Source organism: Furipterus horrens, unplaced genomic scaffold (genome assembly GCF_987537825.1).
Source record: "Furipterus horrens unplaced genomic scaffold, mFurHor1.1.pri manual_scaffold_4, whole genome shotgun sequence".
Lineage (NCBI taxonomy): Eukaryota > Metazoa > Chordata > Mammalia > Chiroptera > Furipteridae > Furipterus > Furipterus horrens.
Window position 1 is genome coordinate 24320327 of NW_028327174.1, and position 19830 is coordinate 24340156.

Genomic DNA, 19830 nt, shown 5'->3' on the forward strand with positions numbered 1-19830 from the left:
TTAAAATGTTGACTACTTAATTTTTAGACATTATCAAATTTGACTTTTACTTAAAGTAAGTGGGATTTTTTATTAAGATTGGCTTTTGGTGAAAATACTCAAATCATGCTAAGTTTAGGTTTTTGAAATCGATAATGCCTTTCATGCTTGCTGGGTTTGTTCTTTACATCATTCTCCAAGTAATTTGAGGTGTATATAGAAATAAATTTTTTAAAATATATTATTTTAAGTGAATTGACAAAAAAAGTCAAAATGAAAGAGTATGTGTACAAGACATGCTAATGAGAAAATCAGTAAACAAAATAACTGCCATGAGATCCTATATAATTACTATATTGAAAGGTAAAGCCTAACACTCCACTAGCTGAAGTAGAAATAACATAATTTAGAAGACAAGTTCCCAATAGTTTCAGAAGAAAGGAAGGTTTTCTGGCCATGAAGGTTTAATAAAACAAATGTAAGAACGACACTGGAGGCAAAGTAGATTAACACCCCGACCAATATTCCTACAGTAAGTATAGCAGTGAGCTTTCTATGGATCTTTTTATAAATACTTTCAATGTAAGCTAAAATGAAAATTAAAAATTCATTTTATAAAGTTAAATGTGTTAAATAAATATATTATTATGTTGTAAAGGGCACTGGGAAACCATCCTTTCTCCTAAAATTGTTCTTCAATTATAGCACTACTATACTTGAGATTACATGCTTTTATTAAATTAGGAATTTTCCCATTCCTAGAAATTCACTTTGAAAGGACAAACATTACTGACAGGCAATACATCAAGTCACTAACTGCATTATTTTATTTTATTTGATTGTTTTCCTTTGACATCTAAACCTAAGCAATGTGAAGTCTGTCTCAGGGTAGCATTTGGTTGAGTTCTAGGTCATAATTAGCAATGGTCCCTTCTAACATCTAATTTTGCCCATATTAGATCAAATGACATTAGATCTCCTCCTCACAGTGGGATAAATTATATATTTGCTGGTGTTTTATCCCTTAATATCATCAGAAATTAGTTCATTTAAACAACATGATTTGGATTCTCTTAAGGTTAAGATCAAGCATGAACTTTTGTTCTCTGAAAGGATACACATTTAGAGTTGAAGATAAGGAAATAAAAAACAAATGCTGTTATCTACTCCTTTCCACAAGTTATTATTATTTTTGTGTTTTTATGTTCAAGTTTCATATATCTCTAAGAAGATATGAAAGAGCTTCCTGAAAATAAAAAAATACAAAAAATGAAAAAAAAAAAGTCATGCTCCAATTCGTGGCTCCACCTTATGAGAGAGAAGCAGGTCACGGACTGGTAGACATTGAAATCATAAAAGTGGACACTATATTTTGCCAAGTCACTGGACCCTGAGCTCTCTTGCAGTGCAAAGAACACCATGCAGGATGAAGATGGATACATGACCTTAAATATCAAAACTCGAAAACCAGATCTCACGTCAGGTAAGAATGCCCAGGGCCAGTAATTTGAAAATTAATTATTGAAAGGGCCAACCCTAGTCACCCCCCCTTTTTTTTTACTAGTGTAGCACATGTAGTTTTATTTTCCTGAATAACCTTCTTTTTCTATAACATTTAAATAGTATCCACATAGGTTCAGATAGACTTGTTTAGATTACAAACAAGAAAAGATACAAGCAGGGGACACTATATTAGGTTTATAGAATTTAATGCCAGAAGAAATAGAAACCATGGGGATAAAGGGAGCGAATATCTGAAGACCCTGTTTTTTAAAGATGTCAGCAAATGGTTATAATTCTCTAGGTCTTGCGTATTAAAGCAATTTTCTATGGGGATGACCACATAACAGAATGAAGAACAACACACAAGATCTTAACAGCTAAGTTATACTTTGACTCAGAGAGAAGTCCTCTGAGGATGGGAATGGATGTGTGGAGTGGGAGTGGGTTGTGCTTACTGTTAATGATCACCAGGAGAACACTGGCATGATCAGAAACTCTTGAGAGAGCAGGGCCAGGAGTATCACTGCCCTGTAACTATGCCGTACTCCTGCCCCCTGACATTTTTATTGTATGCCCACAGTTGACCCTGCCTCTTCTTCACTGTGCCGTGTGGTGGCTTTGGTTCTGCTGTTCTTGTGCATTGGGCTGGTTGTTGGGCTCGTGGCTCTGGGGGTTATGTGTAAGTATCGACACATTGCCAGAGATTACATCTGAAAAAAGCAATATCTAATGGTCCTGGTGTGCACCACTAAGCTTAATAACTACTATTAATCTATTTGTCACTACTCCAATCTTTCTATACATGGCTGCCAAGATACTCTCACCGAAGGGGAACTCTGACTTTTCCCTCCTGATTGAAATCATCTTTTAGATCTTTTTTATTTATTAAAAATTATTTTCAAGAATTTTAAACTGGTCCTTGAATTTCTCCTCAGCATATCATTTGAAACCCACCCCCCATCCTGCATATCTTAAGATCCAGCCAACATGGAGTTTCATCAGTTTCACAAATAATTTCTGTCCATCTGCTTGAGAGTTTGCTCATTCTATTTTTTCTTCCTAAAATGTCCTCCTTCTCATTTTGTTTAATGAATATATTTACTTCCACGAAGAGATAAGTCATATTCCACCTAATTCATCTTTTTATTCCTATAAATCTAAAAGCCCTCCAATGCCATATTATCATCCATGTTACTGTTAATTGTTATGAGGTATTTTAGTCTTTTATTCACCATATTTTATTTACCTGAACATCCCAGTACTTCCAGCATTATAAAAATCAATATGTATTTTTTAAATAAATGGATATTTTGGTATTACATGAAAAACAGAATAACAGAATTTATTTACCTTTGTGAAATCCACTTAGACATCTGTATTTAAGGAAACTCAAAACAACCCCTTGTGGGCGTGCAATTTGATCATGATGTTTTCTTATTTGTGATTATCTCCTTCAAAGAGTTCACTTATTCTTTTGGATACTTAGCTGTCAGTTTGTCTTTTTTATACCTCTCTTCCCCCTGACCCCCTTTTAGCACTCAGTAGTCACTTCAAAAATTGACAATCCTAGTGAAATTACTTAATTGAAAGGTCTTCACATTACCCTTATTATCCTTTATTACAAATTACTAACTAATTTTGACATCTAGTTTTCACAGAGCAGAAGCACCTACAAATTGAGAACAGAAATCTCTCAGGAACTCTGCAACAGTTAGCAAGCCAGTTCTGCCAAGATTTAATAAAACAATTAGAACCAAAAGGTGTTTTCGGTAAGTATGATTTGGTAACCTCTTTATCTTCCCTACCCCTGAAGTATTTCTGTGATGCTGTCTGTGGGAAACCTTGAGATTGGTAGAAAACATTGAATTTGAGGGAAAAGTCAGTCCTATTTAAAGTAAAAAAGATCCCTATGCTTGATTTCTCCTTAAGACCACGAGTGCAGCCCATGTGCCAAAAACTGGAGATATCATGGAGACAGTTGCTATGGGTTCTTCAGACACAACTTAACCTGGGAAGAGAGTAAGCAGTACTGCATCAATTTGAATGCCACACTGCTGAAGATTGTCAGCCAGAAAACTCGTGTAAGGAGATGCCCACGTCAAATATTTTGAAATCATAAGGAAAAAATCTGAAGTGAAACATGCCTTCCAGTTTGTGCTAATTGGAGAATCTTGAGGGTAACCCTGTACAAATTACAACATTTTTTGACTAAGTACTTTTCATTCTACAAGTGAACTCACTACAATTCTAAATATCAAATAAAATTAATTGATGTTAACATAGATATATAATCTAACTTTTTTTTCTGTTCCAGAGTCTTAAAATGAAGCTTTGTCTATATGTCTTTAAAGAACTGCATATGCATTCTGACCATATATTTATCTGTGTTTGCAACAGAAATACATCAGTTCCAGGACTGCATCAGTTCGTTGGGTTGGATTGTCCCGCCAGAACTCCAATGAAGTCTGGAAGTGGGAGGATGGCTCAGTTGCCTCCAAAGATATGTAAGTCACTGGAAACTCAGAATACCAGGCACAACTAGCAATTTTTATTTCTGAGATACTCTGCCTTTTTGAGTGCAAGTTACTTAAAAGTTGGGAGGTAGCTCTATGCCCTACTGTGAATTATATAAACAGAAGCTGAGAAACTCACACCTTAATCCTAACAAGAGAACACTGGCAGCAAGATAATTCTACTTCTATTCTCCCAATCCTCTGCTATTTATCTAAGTCACAATCCACCCCAGTCTCAATATTTTTTCTTATTCATTTCTATTGACCACTTTACTGTGGAACATTTTCTACCTTTTTTTTTTAGTTTAATCTAATTATCTTAACATATTTTTTGAACAAAATTATCCTTACTATTTTATGGTTGAAAGTTACTTGTGGATTTTTGTGTGACTTTTCAGTAACATATACCTAACCTTTCATGCTAGGGGTCTCCAAGAACCAGGCACATCATCATTTGTAAGGTGGTTCTTTGTCCATGTCAGAAGGCTTCGTTGTCCTTCTACAAATAATCCAGGCAAAAGAGCCAATTATGTTGAGTTATTTAATGTGGCTTTCCATTATTCAGTCTCAATACTATTTGTTCATCTTGTATATCATAACTGCAATATCTCTCTCGTTAAAAGTTAAACTGATTAACCAAAATTTGTGCAATCTGATTATTACTGAAATCTTTAGTTAATTTGTTTACAAATATTTATCATTTACTGTGAGTAGGAGACTAGGGTACTACAACTACAGCAAGCCTTTTCACAGGCCTCAGACTTAAGCTCTTATCACTTGGTGCCTCATTCACAACATTGCAAGCAAACTGGTGTTCCCTCTGTTCTTTCAACATATCAGTATCTCCCAACTATAATGTAAGTTCCCCAGTATAAAGGAACTTGTCTTTCTTAACCACTTTATCGGATCACAGAAAATAACTTTGGCACATACTCTGTATCCCATAGATATTTGGCAAATGAGTTAATAAACATACAATTTTGTCCTTTTATCATTAACAGTGTAGTAGAAAATATAAACAAATTAGCAGGCAATTACAATATAGTATGCTGCCTTACACCTGCTACCTTATAAACCTTTATTTCAAAACTGTTTAATCAACTTATTTTTCCATGAGCTCATTTCCATTTTGTGTAGCTACTTGCCTTAGAGGCTCTCCTATCTTCTCTCTGTTCATCTAAAACCTACCCTTCCTTCAAGACAGAATTAAAGTATTATTGTCTATAAAAATATAAAAAGATAAAGTCTTTCCAATCACTTCACATCTGCATCCATCTCTTCCTATAGACTACTATTGTACCTACTATTTCCTTGTTGCTTAATCTTATTCTATATTAAATTACCACTGAGCAATTCAAATGTAGGTACTTTATGCTCCAAGAAGATTGGCAGTCCCTAGGTGATCTGAATGTTGCTTTTAACTTTCTTTGCCCCATAATTTTGTCTCCACTTTATGTAACAAAATTGCACACAGAGTTTCATTGCTGATTGTTTGACTTTAAAGGAGCTCATTCTACCTTTTTCATTCACAGGTTTGAACTTTCTGAAAATGCAAGAGAAAATATGAATTGTGCTTATTTTCATAATGGGAAAATTTACCCTACCTTTTGCCAGAACAGGCATTTTTTAATGTGTGAGAGAAAAGCAGCCATGGCAAAGGTGAACAAACTACTTTAATGCAAAAAGATGAGCAGGATATCATGGACAAATGCTTGATTGTATAATAAAAGATCTGGATGAAAGAATCGCTAGCCATAAAATCACTTATTTTTCCCTTTATTCCCCTTAGGGTCATCTTTACATGATTTTTTTTCCAATACCACTTAGTCTTTTCTCTATATAACCCTTTCTACTGAGGGATTACTGGTTCCCCTTTTTAAACATCCAGAAGATTCCCAATTGTTCTTTTTAAAATTAATTTTCTTCTTGTCTTCCATTTCTATTATCTCAACATTGTATGACTCACTGCATCTTCAGACATGAACACATATGTTTTAAATTGGAACAAGAAAAGTTGGGACATAGTTGACTTTAGCTGTGAAAAATATTCAGATTTAAAGACTCCATTAAATATCTAAGTTTGAAAGACAGCATAAGCTAGTGGAAAGAATATGAAACTTAGAACCAGTAAAATAATTTAGATGATGTGATCACTTACCTAAAGTACAACCATGGACCAGTCGTGTAGGCTCTTTAACTTCCTTTTTCTTATATTTAAAATAGGATAATACCCAGCTTATATACCTCACAGTTCTATAACATAAAATAAAACATCAGAGTAGTAACTGTATCAGAGACTCCATGAAGGCAGACACCATGACTTTCCTGTTTGCTGTTCTATGCCCAGCACCAAGCAGTTTCTGCCCCACAAGCAACAGAAAACTATTTGCTTCCCACTGTGTGAGATAATTCATTGTAAAGCACCACAATCAGCCAAACACTATACAAATATAATTTCTATTGCAAGTCTAACATTTGTAAGTAATTTTTGTGCAAAGAAGGAAAATAAAGTTTTAAAGAAACCTGATGGGATATTAAAAAAATGAGTAAATGATTCTGAACAAGGCCATAGGCTAGGAGACAGAACAGCAAGTCAAAAATACTTTATCTAGTTCTTTTCCTGACAATTCTATACTTGGTTTTTGCTGAGTAGCTCATGAAATATTTATAGATATCTAGAGAGGCACCCTTTAACAGGATAACAGGCAAAAACTGCATTTCCTTGCCACAGCTTCCCTGAAGGTAATCTTTCGTCTTAAATTCGTGGTGACAAAGTGTATAAACATAATTCTCAAACATCTTAACTAATATGTGTATTAAAACACTATCTATTTAAATACAAATAGTTATGGTACTCAGTTGAAAGGCTGAGGAGACAGCCCTATGTTTTAATAAGCTCCCCTGCTTGATTCCGACACAAATCGTCTTTAATGCATTTGAAAAAACATTATTTTAGAACTTAAACCCTATGTGGCTTTTGGTAAGTTACTTAATCTCTTGTAAATTCAGCTTCATCTATAACATGAGTTTACTATTACTACCTTACTCATAAGGTAATTGTGAGGATTATTGATGTAATTATATAAATCATTGAGCAGGCTGCCAAGCATGTAATGAACACATAATAAATATGTACTAATTATATATATCTGCATATTAACATTTAAAGACTTTCTTTAAACACCTAGATTCTGTTTTCACTTTAAATGCCTTGAGATCTATGCTTTTGATGATTAGTATCATTATTTTTCTATTTTACTTATTTAGAGACACTAAATAGGAACTAATAATTCTAAAAACTGTGTAAAAGGCAGTTGTATCTCTGGGCTCTAATACTTTATATCCCCCAAATCAAAAAACCATTATTATACATCATTATGGCACAACAAAATTTTGAATAATAGTACCTTAGTGCAGCTCTAGAATAGCACTGGTATTAGTTTTAAATACTAACTTTTCTACTTGGTAAGTAACTTGACTTCTCTGTGCCTCAATTTACAATTAAGTTGCAATATACTGATAGTAGTACCTATTTCACAGTTGTGATAATCAAAATAATTCATTTCAAAGCCCTTTGAAACAGTACTGGAGTATAATGAATAATAAGAGGTGGCATAATTAAAACCATCAAGTGTAATACAAGTAACATATTAATCTTTTATTGGGAGAGGCCAGTGGTTTCCAAAGAAATTTATTAGAGAATATACTATATTTGGAAAAACTAGATCTTTCTTAGCCTGATATTCAGTGCCGTTAAAATCTGAATCTGGAAATTAATGACAACACTTTGAACTATGTTCCTGATGTTAGTTTTAATATATATTTGATATACTTACAGTTTTTTCTTTTTTCTTCTGAAGATAGAAATAACTTTATTGATTAAGTCACAATTATTTTTCAGATCAGACTCTCAGGACACATTAAAATCATATAAAATACTTGGAGGATTTTCTGGATACTCTTTATTTGCCTCTTGAGGTCTTATTCCACCCTGTACCTTAGGAGGCAGAACACAAATGAACAGCATCACTTGGGCACACCTGGCCTCTGGCTGCCAGTTAAGTCAGCTGCAGGGAGGTGCTATCAGATATCAGAAAGTGAAAGGAGAGAGAGTGGTCAGGGCACTAACTCCCCTGGCTCTCTTTCTACTGTGTCTCCGTTTGGCAAAGGCTGGCGTCCTCTATCTTGGACCACGGCCCCTGTCAGGTCACAAAGTGCCATTAAACATACTTCCCTTAACCCTTCAGGACTGAGGGTAATAAAAGTTTCCCCAAACATCTATCACCTCCCCTTTTTGCTTCCTTTAATCCTTCCCAAAACTTTATAAGCAGCATCTTTATTAATTGCTCTTAGATTCCCCATGAGTTCCATTTGTCTCTTCCTGTTACAGAGATCAATGATTGAGCCAGTGAAACTCTGAAATGAAAGAGAACATTGCAATTTTGCAGACCTTAGATTACTGAGATATAACCTTTAGCCATAAGGACAAATGACCAGTGACAAAGTATCAAATTTCTCAATGCCAGTGCAATAGTCACAGGATGGGGCAGCAATGGCAATATGTCTACTAAATAATTCATGTTTCCTGTCTAGAGTGAAGTCATCCCAGAAAGTTTGCGAGCTAGGCAAAAGTTACATTATCAGGCCCAACCTTTAGATCCAAACATAGGTGTTACATTAGTGAATGTGGAGGTGATACAGGTTATTTCTAGTTTACAGGTTTTGAAGAAGCAGATGTGGGTTTTCCACCTTCTCTTTTCCTTTCCAATGGCTAGAAGTAGAGGACTTTAATGTTTCACAAGACAGAAGGAGCCTGGGTTTCATTTAGATGAAAATTACCCACCAACCAAGGTTACTGGAGCTAGAATTTATGTGAGGAAGAAATTAACTTTCATTGTATTAAATGACTGATATTTTGAGATTTACTTTTCACGGCAACTGCATTATCCTAAGTAATACAGTTTATAAACGTATTGTAGGTGTACAATTCCTTCCCAAGTTTCTTACTTAAGGATACACAGTGGATGACAACTCCTTACGCTCTGGTTTGTCCAACATGAGCTATTTCTATATCTTTGCTATTTAGATTATTCCCATGCTTTGTGTTCTTTACCAAATATAAGTGAATTTTCGCACTTCTTTTCATTTTAACAGTAATCCAGTGCTATAACCTTCAACACCTGCTACATCTTAGAAACCAGACCAATAACATGTTTTATCATTGGCCATTTGAATTCAGTTTCTTTCTCATTTCCTTCTTTAGCAAGTTGTGCATTGGCTTAAACTTTATAAACTTCTTCTTTCTGAATGAAGATGCATTTATTCTATTCCTTAAACCCTAACATATTTTCCCACTGGTGTGTAAAAACAGCCAATTTCAGTTCCTCCACAAATCTGTTCCTGACTGCAAAGGGAGTTATTTGTCTTAGCTTCTTGGGAGGACTGCCTCACCTACCAAAGCCCCTAAGACATGCAGGATGAAGAAATCTACACTTCCCTTCAGTGGGAGATGCCAGTCCCAAGCCCTTATCAGAGACATCAGCGTTCCTCCAAGTGTTCAGGTAACCACTCTATTTAGTCCGAGACTTTGCAGTGTGTGTTTTGTTTCCTGTTACATATTGAACCCAGGTGATTTTTCTAATGAGGTAGCCCACTTTAGAGTATGATAATGTGCATGATATGCTAACATTTTTTTAAAAAAATAAAGGGTTGGAGGGGTAAATAAAGATGAAAAGGAAAAGAGCAATGGACTTGGCAAATATGTAATACTTTCTGTGTCTCTCAAAGACAAAAAATTCCTGGACTTGGAGAAACAATGAAAAAATCATGTTTTTATTATTTCACTTTCTGCATATAACACTCCTTCACAAATTATTTGCTAAGTATTAAGAAATAAAGAGGAAACAGACATTGAAAAATTGGTAAACTCTCATCAGCCTGGAGCTGTCTGCCATTGTAATCGGTTCTGTCTTTATTAAGTTCAATATTTGTAGTTGTTTCCTATTGCTGAGGTAACAAATTACTGCAGTTTCAAGAGCTTAGTACACCACAGATTTATTATCTTACAGATCTAGAGACCAGAAGTCTGAAATGGGTCTTCTGGGCTGCAATCAAGGTGTTCACAGGGCTACATTCCCTCTAGAGGTTCTGAGAGAGAATCCATCCCCTTGTTTGTTTCCAGGTCTAGAGCTGCATGTCTTGCCTTCATGGCTCTTGGCTTCTTCCTCCATCTTCAAAGACAGCAGCATCACATCTACTTCCATCATTGTATCACATTCTGTCCCTTTGATCTCCTACCTGTCGGTATAAGGGCTCAGAGAAAGGAACAGAATAATCTTCCCATCCTAAAATCATTAACTTAGTTACATCTTCAAAGTCTCTTTGTTCAAATTAGGTAACATTTACAGGTTCCAGGGATTAGGACATAAGTAACTTGGACTGGTACATTATTCAGCTAACCACACCATCCAAAGATAAATTTTGGCTATTTTTTCCCTGATTAGTGTGGAAAATATAACCAATTACACAATTCTTCATTTTTCCTTCCGGAATAGTTGCAAAATTACCTGGAAAAATGTTCCTCATCCAAAACTATGTGTTTAAAAAGAAATATCATTGAACCAATCATGTTCAAGGGACACTGAAGAGAGATGAAGAGATGCAACATACTATTTTTGCTTTCAAATATTAAATCTTTCTTCTTTTCGCTACAATCTCAAATATTTTGGAAAAGGATAGATATGACTAGTTAGTAAGGTTGTGCCATCATATGAGGGTAAGAGAAGTATGTTATTAAATTTGTTCAATTTGACATTTTTGCAATCAAATGTAATCCAAGTTATAACTCGAATTTCAAAGGGTTTGAGTTCTTTTTTTCCTGTTACAGTTACATAGCCTCAACAATCCTGTGGTTAAAATGCCTAAAGTTAATTCTTTCTAGTCTTATTCCATCCCTTTCACCCACTTTTTCTGAGTCAATTTTGTTGTCCTTACTCCTTGTTTAGGAACACAATGTCTTGTGATGGTGATATTATGTATTTTCTGCGTGGGCTCATTAACGACCTCCATTTTCTTGGGTATTAAGTGTAAGTATAAAAAATATCTTCAAAATAATCTATATGTATTATATAGGACATGTAGTTTCACATAAAATTATAAATGTATAATAAATAAAATGTCATAATTTATAAATGGATAAATAAATTAATTACAAACAGTTAAATGCATATAAATGGCAAAAATAATGGCTTCCTAATTTAAATTATGGAACATTGATTTGCTATAACACTCTAAGCACTTGAATGTTGTTATAACTTTTAATGTTCAGTTGTTTGGTGTTTAAATCAAATCTAACTCCATAAGTTTCTTTGGGAATAATAATGTAAATACTTACTTATATTATGATTCAGTTTGTGAATTGTGTTAGCATGCCAAAGTATGCAATGTGAAAAATTTTAGTAAATGCTCTACTTTTTCTAATATGCATTTATTCTAAACTTGACTTGTATAAATTATTTTAATGAGTTCATTTTTTACTTTATATTAGACAAGGTACAATTTAATGTGTAACACAAGCCTGAGAACTTTATTTGGATAATAGTTAATCACATTTATTTCTTCCCATTTGCCCAAATTTGAGATGTTTTTACCTCTAGCAAGTAAATTCTTTATGAAGTGTAGTAATTATAAAGCTGCAATTTCCAGAAAAATGACTAAGAACCTTTATTATCACTCATTCTAGCAGTAAGAAATTTGCTGAGACAGAGATGAAAGTTGTTGTTGAGATAATTTTTCTTTCTTATATGGTTTAGCAAATAACTTCTCTACCTAGGAGGCATTAGCAGATGAGGGAGAATTATTAGTTCTGAAATGAGGAAGCAAAGGGTTCAGATTTGCTTCCACGAGGTATAAAAAACTTGACCTTGTTCATGTTAGTTATGAATTCATTTTCCTGATGGTTCTGAGGAATATTTTAATAATTAGTAGGAGCGCAAAAATTAATTATTCCCTTGTCTATCTCCTCAAATTTAATTTTACAGGCTAGCATGTCAGAAATTCCACAAATATTTTTCTATCTCACCCAATCCTCCTTCTGCGCTTTATCAAAAATGTATATGTATGTATTTAAATATATATAATCAAGTGCCAGTCTATTTTTATAAAGAAACTCACATTTAAATATCTGTTTACCAAACAAATATACTAGAAGCATATTTGCAGAGTTGAAAGAGAACTAACAGATAAGTCAATTAACATATAATAATTTCTTCTGTAAAAACTGGGAACTTTTAATTAACATTGTGCCATGTTTTATTCTAACTACAAGAATCCATATTTTAAAAAATAAATTCATATTTAACTGACATTGTGAATATCAAAAGATATAGTTTAAGTATCAATTATACATAATAAATTCAATGTTTTTAAAACTACTTGGGGTAAGAACATAAAATAAACTACAAAAACCACCTTCAACTTAAAAAGTGAAAATGCAACATTTTCAAGCAATATTGTCAAGTGACTAGAATATAGAATTTGTTTTTTATATAAAAATAAACTAACATAAATCAGCAATTATTATATAACTCAAAAGCCTACAGTACATACTAAGATATTAATAAAAACATACTTAACATTTTCCATATTCTCAAAAAATATGCTGTGTAGTGGGTACTTAATTTTTCTTCTCTGAATAGCTCATAAAATCTAGTTAGATAACCAAGACAATTATGTTCCTAACAAAGTCTGGTTATTTTAAACTGTATTAATTGATTTTGACCCAGAAATCTCAGTTTTGAAAATATGTTCTGTAGATAAACTTGCCTGTGTAGCAAAAGTGGGAGTACAAAAGATTAGAAATAACTCAAATGCCTATTACTAAGGGACCATTTAAATTCATGATATTTACACGTTATGGAATATCATAAAGTGAAGAGGAAAAGGACGAGAAAGAGGTGGAGTGGTAAATTTCAAAGTAAATAGAAGTAATTTCGTTTCTCCATCTGACCCTTTTGTATTTTTTGGTTTTCTCTACCATATTACTTAAGCTAATTGTCTTACTATTTTAAAAACTTTATAGTGCAAAATATTATAAGACTTATTGGGTAACTATTTTCCATAATTGTTTAAAAACATTAAGCCACTGGTTCAAGAAATTCTATAAAAATCAAGTAAGATAAAGAAAAATCTATATCAATGTTGAGAAAAATATTTAATAAAATAGGAATAGACAGATGCTTTATAACACGATTTTAAAAAAAGAACTGGCTCAAGAAGCTAGCCAGAAATGAAAATGAGAACAACCAAAAATTAATATGAAAGCAATGTGAAAATAAGAGAAGGACTGGCCCTATCAAATATTAAAATAAATTAAAAACCTAAAATAACTAAGGCTATGTGGTACTGACAAGTGAAAAGATAAGTAGGTGAATGGAATATACTTAAAACAATAGAAATACTGCATAACCAAGTACTTCATTGGAAATTTATGGTAAGTTAAAGACAGCAAATGAAGAGTCTGGGGAGGAGTCAATAAGTGATATGAGACAATATGTAGCCATCTGGGAGGAAAATGTTGAAGTTATGTCTTATAATTTATAACAAAAAAAATTCCAGGAACATCAAAAAGTAAATATAAAATAAACTTATAAAAGTTTCATCTCAAGTAGAAAACTTTTACTAAAAATGACAAAAAAATATATATATCTGATCAATGTTGGGTAAACTACCACAAGCAAAGTCAGAAGACAAACTGTCATAGCTTATATCGTACATGAAGCAAACTTTGTCAAAATATAAGTACACTAACAGAATCAGTTAAACAGGACTGGTTGTTACAGAAGACTTGTAGAACAGTGAGACTCAAAGTCACAGTGCTTACAAATCTACAGTTTACTGCAAGAGGAGAATATAATTTCACAACAGCATTAAAGTAAATATATGTGTTACAATAAGATGTCTAGGGAGACCAGGTACAAGCTGACATCCTTTTCTCCCCTTGTAATATCCTTTCAGAACACAGTTTCTCTCTTGAATCAGAAACCATTGATGCATGCACAGAACACAATGGTTTACATGAACACCCTGGTATCAGGGGGCCCCCAAACAGAATCTTGTTAGGAATATTTATATTTTGCTGACCACAAAGCTATACTATTAATTCGTATGTTTGGTATCTTGTCCAGAGGTCAGTTACATGCAGGAACTTTGGGAGCACTGCTCAGGCTGATTTTAGGCCTGCCAAATTAACTCTCACAGCACAATAAGGGCCTCATTTTAAACAGAAACAAAAAGACTAGAAACCCAATGAAAAAATTATAATGGATGTAATTATACACTTCATAAAAAAGAAATATAACTGACTTTAATTTATATGTATGCAAAAAAAGTTTCAACATCAAACATGAGAGAAATGCAAATTCAAATGATATTGAGATACCATTTGCATCAGCATATATGGAGGGTAATTTGGAAGTATCTAATATGGTTTAAATAAATGCACATAAACTGACCTAGCTACTTGTCTTAAAAATATACTTGCACATGTGTGAAATTAGGTATGATGAAGGTTCTTTATTACCATATTTATGTCTGCAATACCAAAAAATTACAAAAGTCAACAGAAAATTGCTAAACTAAATCATGATATATTCAATACATGATAGATCCATACAATGATATGCTACATAGTTATAGTGAAATCATCAGAAAGCTCTTTATGTACTGACATAAATTTATGTTCAAAATACATTTTAAGTGATCAAATAAAATATACAAAACCATGTAAAGAGATTGTAACCATTTGTGTAAAGGTGAGTAAGGGCATTTTATGTTCATTTGCTTGTAAAATTCAAAATACATCTAGAAGAATGAAAAGAAAATTGGTAAGCCTGGCTGCTTTGGGGGAGTAGAACTGGGTGAATAAGAGGGTGGCAAAGAGGCCTTTTGCTGTGTGTCCTTTCTAGTTTTTTATTCTTAACAATATAAATTGTTTTTGTTTTCAATAAGTATCAGTTTTAATAATAAAACCCTTTCCCACATTTCCTTTAGATATATATTTTTAAACTTTATTTTTCAATTACAGTTTAAATTCAATATTATTTTGTATTAGTTTCATGTGTACAGCATAGCATAGTAGATAATTTTTGAACAATGTAAATTTTAAACAAAAACTTAATACAAATTAAAGTCAAAAAATTCATTAGTAATTGGTGGTTCTCTTTAGACTGTGTTGAAGAATGACTCTGTTATAATTCGTCAGGAATTTATTAGAAATTGTTCTTATTGTTTGAAGGGTTCCAGGTGTCCACTACTGTGAAGAAGCAGCAAGAAAAACTCATCCAACAGGACATGGCACTGTTGAACTTCACACACTGGAAGAGAAGCTATGACCTTCAGATAAAATCTTGCCAAACCTCGAAACAAAACTCTTGCAGTTCAGGTAACTGATAGGGAAAAATAAGTTTTCGCCTTGCAGATGCAAATGTATGCACCAAATCTTCAAAAACAAAAAACAAAAAACAATGACACACATTTTAGTCTCTACAAAATCATAGTCAATATTTTATAATAGAAAAGATAAAATTTTGATCCACTCTCCAGTTTAATCTTATTTATGTATATAAACAGTATGTAGAAAATACAGAGGTTTCAAGAATGCAGGTAAAGAAAACATTCACTCAAATTTCAAAGTGAAATTTGTGCTATTACTAGGTCAAATGTTTTAACCAATCAATCAAATTTAAAGAAGCATTGTACGCCTGACAGTGTTTTTAAATACAATAGGCAGTTGCTGGCATGAGTTAGGCCCACCTCTGAACCATCTATCTTGACTTGATAACAATATCCATTTGAAGACCAACAAACCCAGCATGTCCCCTAACCCTTCAACTGCTATTGTCAACACTACTTATGCTATAACTTTAACAATATTTAGGATCCTGATAAGCACGGATTCCAAACAACAGATATTGAAGAGCTTTAAATAAGCATCTCGGACATGGAAACTGATAATAAACTATTTGTGAGTTTCTCTAGAAACTTGATTTGGGAAGTTTCATTGTCTTTCCCATTATAAAACTGTGCCAGAAACACTTGGTCAAAATCTTGCTGTTTGATTCTCCTTTTATACATTTGAGCATTGTTCTTTTGTGAAAACATTCTTTATTAAGGAAGATTCCATAAAACTGATTAAACATTGTGGCTTCTTAGTTTTATCAAAGTCTTAAAATAAGCATATTGGTCACTTATGCTTTTTCTTCAAGTTCTCTCCCCTACATATCTTAAAATTACTCGTTAAGGTGCATTGTTTGTTCTCTCCATTATACATGAAACATTTTCATGTTTAACTCTCAGAATTTAAGTGTTAACTTGAGATTTATTATACAATTTGCCTGGTGGTCCCGTATATTTCTAACTAGATTGAGCTAGTAAGATTAACAAATATGAAACAATAAGCAAACAAATGAAGACTACAAATGAAGTAAATTTAAAGAAAGGAAAGGTTTATAAAAATAGAATAAGCAGATCAATTATTATAGAAGAGGAACAATTTGGAAAAATATTCCTAGGTTAATTTTATCTTAAAGTAATTCTTAGAAACATATTGCAGTTGGAAATGATTATATAAATCACTGTAGTTAGCGTCAGAGAAGCTGAAATTGGTAAGCCTTGCAACATATGAACCATTTAGTTAGAGTGTTCAGCTTCACTTGAGGTGATACAAGGGGTCATTTTTGAAGAGATGTGCTTCTAATATTCTTACAGTAACTTTAATAAAGTAAAATATTTTATTCAAAGCTCCTATCTGCAGCTCTTGTCCAGACAACTGGATTCAGAATGGAAAAAGTTGTTACCGTGTCTATGAAGATTGGAAAGTTTGGCAAACCAGTAAAGAGAATTGCTTGAAGGAGGGCTCTCATCTTCTACAAATAGACAGCAAGGAAGAAATGGTAAACGCTGTTTTACATTTTCATGTAATTATGAAAACACCATGTTACCCATTAAAAGAAAGTAATGATTGTGATAAAACAGTATCCCTTAATATTTTATAACAGTAATATATTAGTTGTAATAAAGCTTTAAAAGAGACAAAGTAAGAATTAGTATGGTTTGTGTTCCTTTTAGTAGGATAAAGTATTATGTTTAATGCTGTGAGGAGGTAACCTATAAAAATTTTCAATTACCATGGAAAATCATAAGTATAAAAAGTGAGGTGATGTCATGAAATGAAAAGGTATATGAAAATAAGTATTTGATAAATGAATTGTTTAATTGACATTTAACCCAATTTACTAATATCTTAAGCAAACAATAAGATGTTTCTCTGAAATCATTATATCCATATATATGTGTGAAGTGGAATGCATAGTTACACATTTCTGACCTTATTAAAAGTGTATGCCACTATATTCAGTAATTAGTTAAAGTTCATTTTTGCAAGAACGATGAGAGAACAGTTTGTTAAGTATATGCAGTAAAGGAAGGCAAGTTGAACTAACTTATTACAATTATGGGTTTTCACTATGTTTTCTGTGCAAATTTGCTGACAAATGTTAGTAATGTTTCTTCTAACAAAATATGCCTACAGTTAAGTTGCCTCTGGAATCTTCTAAACTATTTTTTTTTGTATTAAAGTATACTGGGGAAGTGATCTATGTGGTCTATGATGTCAAGGATATTTTACTTCTTCTGATAATGAGGATTTAGCATAATGTTTACCTTTTTTGACATATATATCTGCCAAACTCGAAATCTGTTAAAACTATTTTAATACTAGATGCCTATTTTTCCCATGGTCTTCAACACTACATTGATCATATGTCAACAGGAAAATCTCTGTAACATGTACTTCTTCTTTTAAATACACCACTCTTTCTCCAGCTTTAAAGTTCCCATTAATTTCTGTATAGGAAAAATGGCGCAATTTATATTTCACAGTAGTTTGTTGTTGAGTTTTTGTTTCCCCTTATTAACCACCCAGGTCTTGTTTTTTATAGGACTTTATCACTGGCAACCTGAGGAAGATCAGAAGGGGCTTTGATTACTGGGTGGGACTGTCTCAAGACAGATCCAGCCAACGCTGGTTTTGGCAAGATGACTCCTCTCCTTCCCCCGACTTGTAAGTGTTTCAGGGAAAAAGAAATCACCAAGTTACAAGATGAAAATATGTAAGGAAATTCAAATGTTCATTTTATTTTACAACCAACATAATTTCATAGACTTCTGATTAGAATCAAAGCTGAGGTGATTTATGAATAGCTTCATGGCTTCTAAATCTTCCTCTTTTTCAGCCTCACTTCCATTACCCTCAAGAACATGTACATCAAAATATGAGAGTCTGAATGAACAATATTATTTAGTTATCAAGTATATTTCATTTATATAAATTAATGGCTAGAGAGTCCTAAGCAAAAGAGATTATAGTAACTATTAAGCGATTTCCATAATTAAGCTTTACAGATAGGGAAATTGGTGAACAGAACCAGATGCCCTAGTATTTTGAGAATTAAGAGTGAGGAAAGATATTCTAATTTAGAGCCTATGTTTGTGTTTTAATATGCATTTTGTTCAAATTATATTAAAGATATTCTTATTCAGAGAAAACAGCTCTGTTATTGAAGGGGGACAAAACTATACAGAAGAGTGGCATATTCAAACAAAATAGAACAAAACAAAAAGCTACACACCTCTCATGAGTTACCCACAGCACCACCACTGTAAGCCCCATACCTAACCTCAGATACACTGACTTGCCTCTCCAGGTTGCCGATACAGAAACCTCAATCAACTAGCCAGATCTGTGGATACCTCAGAGTCAACGCCCTTTTTTCTACTAACTGCAGTGTTTGGAAATATTCTATCTGTGAGAAGGACACATTAATATCCTCTGCCAAAGAGCAAGGGCAGAAGTAAACTTATGTGTGAGCTAAATTAGCTACCTGAGACTCAATACTTACTTTTGCATTTACACTGGGTAATATTCTTCAATACTTCGCAGACATTCTTTTGACAGTGTTCAAATTGCTAAGAATAAAATTTATTCAGAGGGCAAAACCCTGAAGGGTCAAGAACAAACAGAAGAAAAATTATCTTGATTTGTCATGCTTTTTTCTTTTAAGTCTATAGTGACTATAAGCACACAGAAATCTATAAGTCACTGGGGAAATGATGCAGTTCCAGCTGACTGATTTTTTGAATAAATAAATAAATGTGGCTTTTTAAACGCACTGTCTGCCAGATCTTTTATCCATTTGTTAGGTTTCCAAGGCATTGCTATCAGACTGGTAGGGTGGGAGCACAGGGATATGGATGTTCAAATTGGAAGGAAGCGAGGCTGATGTCTGCTGCCTGTAAGTAAATACCCTTTTTAGGACCGTAGATTTCTACTACAGAGATGAATTACCAGCACTTCATGTAAGTGGAAGGGACAGTCAGGCTGCCAACACCAGCATGATTCCAGTAAAGGACAGCTGTGCGTCGACCTCCCTCTTTCCTCACTGACCAGCCCAGTATGCACAAATCAGAGGACTCATGGTCTGGACCCCGGAAGCTTAGCACTCCAGCACTTTTAATTGCATCTCTCTGTGCCTTGACTTCTTTACTGTAAAATAACAAAATAACTTATTTCAAAATATTTTTGAGGCTAAAATCATTAATATATATAAGCTGCTGAGAACAGTACCTAGCATAGAGTATGACACTATACTGGTGCTTACCTGGAGTAAATTACCAGTCATCTCAACCTTATGTGGGTATTCCAGGTAAAAATGACCCCTTTTCTGCTCATGTCTCAGGAATATTGAGAAGATCAAGTTTATATGTAAAATGCCAGCAA

At 33.3% G+C, this 19830-nt stretch overlaps 2 protein-coding genes across 3 annotated transcripts; both read left to right on the plus strand.

The window, feature by feature from the left end:
- Positions 1-1306: 1306 nt before the first annotated feature.
- CLEC1B (C-type lectin domain family 1 member B) lies at positions 1307-5732 on the plus strand. 2 transcript variants are annotated; one of them, XM_090275414.1, is made up of 6 exons: positions 1351-1462; positions 2063-2161; positions 3132-3251; positions 3412-3563; positions 3880-3986; positions 5528-5732. In XM_090275414.1, the coding sequence occupies exons 1-6, from the start codon at positions 1399-1401 to the stop codon at positions 5670-5672; spliced, it is 687 nt and encodes a 228-aa protein (XP_090131540.1). In that variant the 5' UTR covers positions 1351-1398; the 3' UTR covers positions 5673-5732. The 2 variants fall into 2 exon arrangements, with proteins under 2 accessions (XP_090131541.1, XP_090131540.1); XM_090275415.1 differs by lacking the exon at positions 2063-2161 and having other exon boundaries at positions 1307-1462.
- Positions 5733-9371: 3639 nt separating this feature from the next.
- On the plus strand, positions 9372-19217 carry CLEC9A (C-type lectin domain containing 9A). Its single transcript, XM_090275417.1, has 6 exons — positions 9372-9556; positions 11000-11080; positions 15289-15435; positions 16794-16945; positions 17993-18114; positions 18758-19217. Exons 1-6 carry the CDS (start codon positions 9466-9468, stop codon positions 18906-18908), a joined length of 744 nt encoding a protein of 247 aa, XP_090131543.1. The 5' UTR covers positions 9372-9465; the 3' UTR covers positions 18909-19217.
- The last annotated feature ends 613 nt before the right edge of the window (positions 19218-19830 follow it).

Coding starts and splice junctions, on each gene's coding strand:
- CLEC1B (XM_090275414.1), top strand. CDS start 1,399: ATGCAGGATGAAGATGGATACATGACCTTAAATATCAAAACTCGAAAA. Junction 3,564..3,879: donor TTGTCAGCCAGAAAACTCGT/GTAAGGAGATGC, acceptor TGTTTGCAACAG/AAATACATCAGTTCCAGGAC. Junction 3,987..5,527: donor TCAGTTGCCTCCAAAGATAT/GTAAGTCACTGG, acceptor TTTCATTCACAG/GTTTGAACTTTCTGAAAATG.
- CLEC9A (XM_090275417.1), top strand. CDS start 9,466: ATGCAGGATGAAGAAATCTACACTTCCCTTCAGTGGGAGATGCCAGTC. Junction 9,557..10,999: donor GCGTTCCTCCAAGTGTTCAG/GTAACCACTCTA, acceptor CTCCTTGTTTAG/GAACACAATGTCTTGTGATG. Junction 16,946..17,992: donor TAGACAGCAAGGAAGAAATG/GTAAACGCTGTT, acceptor TGTTTTTTATAG/GACTTTATCACTGGCAACCT.